This window comes from Cucurbita maxima, unplaced genomic scaffold, assembly GCF_002738345.1.
Source record: "Cucurbita maxima cultivar Rimu unplaced genomic scaffold, Cmax_1.0 Cma_Scf00026, whole genome shotgun sequence".
Classification (NCBI taxonomy): domain Eukaryota; kingdom Viridiplantae; phylum Streptophyta; class Magnoliopsida; order Cucurbitales; family Cucurbitaceae; genus Cucurbita; species Cucurbita maxima.
In genome coordinates this window covers 1,678,664-1,687,242 of record NW_019272042.1, presented here as the reverse complement: position 1 = coordinate 1,687,242, position 8,579 = coordinate 1,678,664, and the positions used below count along the sequence as shown (strand labels likewise).

Sequence of the window (8,579 nt, the reverse complement as noted above, 5' to 3'; positions counted from 1 at the left end):
TTACCGCGTGGCATTGTTAATTCTCTCTTTTTTTTTTTTTCATGGTCCATTAATAATTTATTTTGAAAAATATATTCTTTTAATGGTAATTTGGTACAAATAAATTTAGGGTTTTGTTTTAACCCTAATTTTTTTTTAATAAATATTATGGGGTTGTATCAATTTTGCCTTTAATTTTTTAATTTTATTAAATTATACTATAAATTTAAATAAATCTTTCCATTTTTGCCTCAATTTTTTTTTTAATTTATTCACTAATTTTAAAAAAGTTTATAAACCTAATTTAAATAAAATAAATATTTTTTATAAAAATAAGTTTGATAAATACACAAATTAATAAATTTAAAAAAAAATCATTTTTCTCTAAAATTTTATGAATTATGTAATTTTTTATGTTCAACATTATATTATATTTTTATTTATGAAATATTTTCGTAATATTGTTGCCCAAGCAAATTTAAGGTAAAAGTACTCTTTGATATAAATATTTATTAGATTTAAAATTATTCTTAAATTTAATTATTGATTTTAAAAAACGGTTAAAGTTTATGGATTCAGTGTCGTCATTGGTAACGTAGAATAAATCTATAGATAGATTGCACGATCATCTAATTTAGGTATGTAATTGATTGAGATCGTGTCGGTTTAAAATTGTGTAGTAATTAGTTTTGTCGTTTATACAAATAGGTTAGTGTATTGAATCTATCGAAAATGATAAATTGGTTGATGAAACGTGTCCACTCATATTTTAAGTAGCCATAAATAACGACCAATTTAATAGACGTTTTCACTGTCAGTTTTTTTTTAACTAATAACTAAAACAAATCACTCTCAAAACTTCAATTACCACATTATAACGTCTCTTTCTTGTTTGACTTTTACTATAAAATTTAAAGGCGTGCATGTTAAAAATTTATCATGAGTCTTAGTTTGATTCGAGACTCCGTTACCCTGACATTCTCCCATATCCCGTACTACATGACCATACCCAAGACCACTTTCATTCAAACATGGTATTAGTTTATTCATATACCTCTCTCTTACTCGAGTACTACATGAGGTTACACGATACATAAAAAAGTCACTGTGTATCAACCCAAGCCCACCATTAGTATCTATTGATCACTTTAGCCGATTAGACATCACTGTCAGCCTCACGGCTTTAAAGCACATATGTTAGGGAGAGGTTTCCACACCCTTATAAGAAATGCTTCGTTTGACTCTCCAACCGACATAGGATTTCACACGTTGTCCTTATTATAACTAACAGCGTATTTTAAGGATCGAGTTACTTGTCTATTATAATTGGTACGATGAATCAAATCTACACGTAACATGATTTAATCTACCTAGAACATTGTGTCACAGGGGTTTGAGCGATGTCAATATCACGTGTCTCGAAAACGATGTCATGACACGTAGACATATAATATTGTGAAATGTAAGTATACATAATTGTTTCGGTTAAAAAAAATGTTTTAGTGGCCGAGTTTTTTTTTTTTTTGTGGTAAAATTGACAATTTATCCCTTAAAATTTAATTTATATCAATTTTTCTTAATATTTTAGCTTTATTTCATAGGAAGAATATTCTTTAATTAAGAAAATGTCTCAAATAATTCTAAAAGCATATTTTCTTTAATTATTAACAAAAATTGACAGCGAAACCCGTTACCTTTCACCGGTTTAGGCCGTCGACACGCGGTAAATCATGCTTTCGAACTTTTTAAAAATAATTAAATAAATATATATTTAATTAAAATTATTATTATTTTTAAATATAGTTTATTTATATTATTATTTCTCCCCCTCTACATCTCTATCAAACCCGCTTCTCTGTTCTAGGGTTCGAAGTTAGATTCCGATCATATCGCTTCTCCATTTCGATTCTCTCACCCACTCTCTATATTGTCTTCATCTAAATTTTCCTGTTTTTTCTTTGGGTTTTAAAAATTTCTGATTGGATTTAGGCTTACGAATTTTTGTTTTCCAGTTCGCATTTGCATGCGGTTCAAATTCGAAGGTGTTTTGCTTCATATTTTGGTGGGTTCTTGCTCCAGTTTATCTAGGGCTAGTTTTTTTCTTCCTGTTGTGTACAATTCCGCTCTTCTACGCAGGCAATGGCAGCTAGAACTTCTGATTTTTGATTGCCGAAGTCTGTTGTAGAATAATCTGGTTTATTCGGTTCCTTTTACTTTTGTCTTCCACGCTTGACGAATTTCTTTTGAGTTGAGTCTAGCTCGTTCGTTTTGGGGACGAACAAGTTATGAGATGTCAGATTTGTATATTTCCATATTGTAGCGTAATTTGCTCGAATTGATTTTACAGTGTATTGTGGTTTAAATTCATGGGACGCGGTAGAAGTTTCATTGCCTGAAGACTACATTTGGGGAATTCTCTCATCGATTGAGCGGCGGATGTTTGCTTCCAGTATGGATACTGTGCGGGACACAGCTAGAAATGCAGGAACGTTGTTAATCCCAATGCGGTTTGTCTGGCCGTATGGGGGAAGAAGTGTATTTCTCAGCGGTTCTTTTACCAGGTAATGTTCGGGAGTTCATGGTCTTTTGTACTTTCCGTACTTTCCTGCATGTGCTATGGTTGCGGAACGCATCAACTACGTTTGGATTTTCTATTTCAACATGCATGTATGAATTATGCTGTAAACGATTTTAGTAAACTTTAATTGTATTTTTGATGAAGGTGGTCGGAGCTTGTTCCTATGACGCCTATGGAGGGCTGTCCTACTGTTTTTCAGGCTATTTACAGCTTAACCCCTGGATATCACCAGGTCAGATTGTGGTGGTTGAATGGGACATTTTAAATTGTTCATGTCATTTTTAGCTGGATGCTGCATAATTTTGCTATAATCTTAGATGTTAATCTACTAAGCATTGAATATTAGTTGTTCTGCTTGAGTGAAGCTGGTGTTTCTCGAGGAAACGTGGCTTCCTGAAAGAATTAGATTAAGCTGAATTACAGTTATTTTGGCTTCTCTGACAATCTTATGTAAATGGCGGAAGTAGATCAAGGTCAGAATGTGAAGGAAAGAACTATAATAAGCTTCACTGTGCATGTGTTTTGCGATTTTTTTTTTTTTTTTCCATTCGTTGTTTCTCATTATACTACGTAATATTATCTATCTTTTTATCCATATTCATCTCATATGCACAGCTATTATTGATTGCGATGCCATTACTATGTACTCCAACAATGAGAAATTGTTCTGCTGAGCCATTGATTTTTTAAAGAAATTTATGTAGTTTTGTTATACTAATGTTCGCACAAGGGTTCTCTTGCATGCAGTATAAATTTTTTGTTGATGGAGAATGGCGGCACGATGAGCAGCAGACTTGTATTTCTGGTGAATATGGGGTTGTAAACACTGTTCTCTTGGCTACAGAGCCTAGTTATGCTGCTCCACTTGCCAATCCAGAGATGGCCCCTGGATCTAGCATGGATGTGGATAATGATGCTGTCCGTCGCTTGGTTAGAATAATATATACATTATTGCTCATTTCATTGTATTCTGTTATGCCATAGAGTAAAGGAAGTCGAGAATTGTGGTTTTTATTTAACTGTTTGATCTATGATTTTAATCAATTGACGAAAATGCACAATTACTATTTCCTGCTCGAGCCTTTTATTTCCAGCTAGCGATTTGTTTTCCTTTTATTGCACTCTAGGATAGTAGTAGTTTTAATATGAGTTATTTCTCTGAAGTACTTAAACGGCCTGTTATTAATGGAATTCCTTGTCGGATTAGGTTATTGATGAATCTTACTTTTATCTACTGGGATTTCTGTTACACTCTCACTGTTGCTTGTATTAGCTAATTGAAATTTTCTTGTTATCATCCAGGTCCGAATAAATGATGGACGATTGTCAGAGGCTGTGCATAGTATATCAGAGGCTGATCTGCAGTGCTCCCGTCACCGCATATCTGCATTCTTGTCCACACATACTGTTTACGAGTTGCTCCCGGAGTCAGGCAAGGTTTGGATTCTCCATCTTCTAAACTTTTGTTTGATAACATTTTTTTATTTGTTTTATCCCTTAATGAGAGTACAATTATGTTACAGGTTGTTGCTTTGGACATTGACTTACCTGTGAAGCAAGCTTTTCATATATTGCATGAGCAGGCATGTCTTTTTTCTCCTTCCCTCACGTCCCCTCCGTTTGGCTGGTCGAGAACCCATACAACTGTTAATCTCTGTGCTTGAAGGATAAAATAAAATCTTTCACTTTTTGGCCTTTCTGTGGTATTTTTTCCTTCCTGCTTTTTGGAGACCTAAAAAATACATTTCATTATGATCCATAGGTTGGGTTGGAAAAAGTGCTTTAGAAATTCCCATGTTGAAATTTGGTTGGGAGGGATGGTTGCATGTTCTTTGATTTGATCTTTTAAGTAACAAGTTATATGTTAGAAGTTAGTCTATGTTTGTACAGATCTCTTCATGCCCTTTTCCACAAATGAAAAAATTGGAACATTTCTTGTTATCCTTTTTATCACCTATTGATTTATGTTTTGGCGCTCAAGAGATTTGGATTTATACCTTATCTTTATTAACTCTTTACAGGGTATCCCAACAGCTCCTCTTTGGGATTTCAGCAAGGGGCAATTTGTTGGAGTTCTCAGTGCTTCAGATTTTATTTTGATATTAAAAGAAGTATGTGTAGAAGCCATTTTCTCCTTGCATTTTATCGCTCTCCCTAATTGGCGTTTAAATTGCTGATGATATTTTTGAATCTTTGTTTTGAAGATTTTCTGAAAATTCTCAAGTTATCAGCATGAACATTTCACTGACAGGATTTATTGTTTGGATTTATTTTGTTTGGGCATCATAGACATGCTTACGGAATTGTTGATCTTTCTCTTCATTTATATTTTTGTAGTTATTCATTTTCTTTTCAAATATGCTAATTTAAATTCAAATAGTAGCTTGGGAAGCGTGGCTCAAACCTGACAGAGGAGGAGCTTGAAACACATACTATATCTGCTTGGAAAGAGGGTAAAGCATATTTGAATGGTCGAGTGGATGGGCAAGGAAGATTCTTGTCAAGACAGTTCATTCACGTGAGTAATATGTGGCACCTTTGAATTTTTGCATGTAGTCTTTTTGGAATCAATTGATGCTACTGTGACCTAATTCTTCCAGAATTTTGATTGATAGTAATTACCGAAGAGAAACCAATTATTACTTTCTTATATCTCCATCATAACTTTTCCAAATTCTTCACTTGGGTTACCAATTAACAAATTCTTCAAATATGTAACTCATTCCTTAGATGAAATGTGATATCACGACCTTGTCATTTATAAACTCTTAATATCAAAGGTCTTGACTTTCTTTTGGACAGAGCACAGATCTTTTGAACCACAATTACATAGATTTATATGGAAGTTCCTAATTTTAGATATCAGAGAGTTGAACTGCTTTAGCATCGTGTTTAAGTGGCCTGATTTCCTGAATTTTAAGTTAAATCATTTTCCTACTTTGAATTATTAATTTAAACTGAAAATTCTGTTAGCTAATGTCATAAGTCCATATGCACCTCCGATGTATGATTAAAGGTGAAATTGCACTGTTTACTCTGGTGTAATCTCCCTTTAAGTTGTTTTCTGAAATCGTTTTTTATTTAAAATTTTATGAGAGGGTCTTTGCACAAACCTGTCAGAAGGTTGTGTTAACATTGTTGTTATTATTGCTCATGTAGGCTGAACCGTTTGATAATTTGAAAGATGTTGCTTTAAAGATCTTGCAAAATCAGGTGGCTACAGTTCCCATAATTCATTCATCTGCAGAAGATGGATCGTTTCCACAATTGTTGCATCTTTCTTCACTTTCTGGAATACTAAAATGTAAGTGTTTTCCAAATTTCTTATTTTAAAACGGAGCTTCCCCTGATATTAAGTAGTGGGTGTTAGTTTCCAGGTATCTGCAGGTACTTTAGGCATTGTTCCAGCCTGTTGCCTGTGCTCCAACTGCCAATTTTTGCAATTCCAGTTGGAACATGGGTCCCAAAAATTGGAGAATCGAATAGAAGACCATTAGCTATGTTGAGACCTAGTGCTTCCCTTAGCTCAGCGTTAAACTTACTGATTCAAGGTTTGCACTCCAACTTCCAGTAGGATGGTTTTACATTAGTGGTTATATTAAGATTGGTAGCCTTTCCTTATAAGAAGAGGGACTGCTTTTGTGGATAACTAAATGGATCCTAGTAAAGTTTCTTCCAGATCTGGTCTTCTTTTTGGCCATCCAACACTCCCATGACCCATCTAATGCTGCAAAATGATGAAGTCCAAATTATGAAGGGGATAAAGTTATGTAATTGTTTTAGATTACGAACTTAGATGGCAAATGGAGAGATTATAACTTTACATTATCCTGCTAGTTTGATTAAGTTTGTGTGCGCTCTTTTATGTCCGTTACATTGGCACCTTTCACGTGCTCATGGACCATATTTGTTTTTGTGGATAGGTGTGCTTTCTTCCCCGGAATAACCTGATAAGTGTGGAGTAGATCACATTTAGTCTCTAATAGTAGGTTTATGTGGATATACTAACTTCAAAAAAGTGGTGTTCATTGTAAAAATGAATTTTCATAAGAAGGGTAGGAGAGCTTCTACCCAGGCTAAGGAAGTTACTGTAAAGTGTTCCATTTTGGCATAAAGAGTAGTTAAACTGAAGTTGCAGAAAGATCTGAACAATCTCACACCGAGTTATACCTATTAAAATCATATATCTTGGAAAACAGCCCCCACCAACCCACCGCACAAACACAAAAGTTCTGTTATTTCTCTTTCTAATTTTAATTTGATCTTTCGTTTGGGATGTTGCTTTAACAATGGTGTGTCGATGGCTTTTGGAGGGCTTCTTTTGTTGTATTTGGCAAGAACGTGTCATTATTTAAGATCGTTTATTGACACTATGAAAGGAAATAGGTTGTCTCTGTATTTGGTTTTTTATCAATTCCATTTGACATAGCATTCTGCTACTTGCAGCTCAAGTTAGTTCGATACCCATAGTTGATGACAACGATTCATTGCTGGATGTATATTGCCGAAGGTTATTTCCTGCAACACCTTTCGTTATATTTAATATTCTGGTTTGTTGGAATGAAGCTGTCTCTGATATCGTTACTATATTTTTTTTTTTACAGTGATATAACAGCTCTTGCGAAGGACAGAGCTTATACACACATTAATCTTGATGAAATGACCATTCATCAGGTAACTTGTTTCTCCATCCCCTTTCACCATATTTTGAATACATGTTATCAGTTGAGGACATTTTTTCAATTCTTTTGATCCCCTTTTCAGTAGCTGTAGGGATTTATCTCAGGTTTCTTTTCTCGTATTTTGTTCTTATTTCCTTTTTGTATAAATATTTTTATTGTGTTTTTAATGAGAAATGGAACTTTCATGGAGAAACATATACAAAAGAGCTCAGCCAAACTAGCTTGGATCTAAAGCTTATAACTTGTGTCAATAGCCGTTTTTTATTTAATCATTATTTTGTTTTTGTAAAAGAAGTTTTGGGGTGGTGTCGGGGTTTTTCCTTTTCTACCAACTCAATGGAACGAAACCTATAACATTCTAAAAAATATCAAAAGGTTGATTTCAAGCTAATTATTGTTATGTAAAAAAGGTCTAGTTATTTTTAAGTTGCCCGCTCGTGTTAATGCAATCGATCTCTTACCCAGATCAGCTCCTGTTAATTACAATCCGATGTGAAATGAAATGGTGGTAACTTGTTAGTATTGCTATTAAATCAATAATCTGTTTTTTCCATTGCTCTTGTATCTGATTCCTTTCAGGCATTGCAACTTGGACAAGATTCTTTCTCTCTTTATGAGCCACGAAGTCAACGATGTCAGATGTGTTTGCGATCCGACTCGTTGCATAAAGTAATGGATCGTTTGGCAAACCCAGGTAGATAGATAACTGTCTGTCTCTTGTTCATTCTTCTTCTATTACATGGGGCCTTGATCGAACTTTGAAGAAGCAAACCCCATTCCTTAATTACGAACTTTCAGGTGTTCGACGGCTTGTAATTGTGGAAGCTGGCAGCAAACGAGTAGAAGGGATTATTTCGCTAAGTGACGTTTTCAAGTTCTTGCTTGGTTAGTCAAAAAAGCATTGAGGATAAAGAACGAAGGACGATCCCAAGGGGGGGTTTGTGCAAAAAAAAAAGAGATGATGCGTAGAGGAGGATTGTACACTATCCATCTGCATAGTTGTTAGTGATGGGGAAGGACTTTGTCTTCTTCATTTGATTGGGTTTAGCCTCTCACTTCCATCGCCTGGCTTTTGAAGGAATTTTAGGGTGGAGTGGAGAAAAAAGAGAGGGCCACAGTACAAAAAAGAAAAAAAAAAAAAAAAAAAGGTACAATTGGGAGGGAGGACTTGAATAGCGTTCAAATTTCTCAACTCCCCCTTTTCCATTTATTATTATTTATCAGTTTATTATGAAGGCCTTGCCTTGATTGCTACTAATGTAGATTATCAGGATTGTTATCAAGCTCTGTTCTTTCCTCACCTGAAGAGAAAAAAAAGAAAGAAAAAAAAAAAAAAAAAA

At 34.3% G+C, this 8,579-nt stretch overlaps 1 protein-coding gene across 3 annotated transcripts; it reads left to right on the top strand.

Moving 5' to 3' along the window:
- Positions 1-1,796: 1,796 nt before the first annotated feature.
- Positions 1,797-8,550, top strand: LOC111498991 (sucrose nonfermenting 4-like protein). 3 transcript variants are annotated; one of them, XM_023150411.1, is made up of 15 exons: positions 1,816-1,851; positions 1,992-2,041; positions 2,327-2,540; positions 2,702-2,789; positions 3,305-3,487; positions 3,860-3,994; positions 4,081-4,140; positions 4,579-4,668; positions 4,941-5,075; positions 5,717-5,861; positions 5,935-6,108; positions 7,004-7,067; positions 7,162-7,231; positions 7,819-7,933; positions 8,038-8,550. In XM_023150411.1, exons 3-15 carry the CDS (start codon positions 2,416-2,418, stop codon positions 8,127-8,129), a joined length of 1,476 nt encoding a protein of 491 aa, XP_023006179.1. In that variant the 5' UTR covers positions 1,816-1,851; positions 1,992-2,041; positions 2,327-2,415; the 3' UTR covers positions 8,130-8,550. The 3 variants fall into 3 exon arrangements, with proteins under 3 accessions (XP_023006180.1, XP_023006178.1, XP_023006179.1); XM_023150410.1 differs by having other exon boundaries at positions 1,798-2,041; XM_023150412.1 differs by lacking the exon at positions 5,935-6,108 and having other exon boundaries at positions 1,797-2,041.
- Positions 8,551-8,579: the final 29 nt, after the last annotated feature.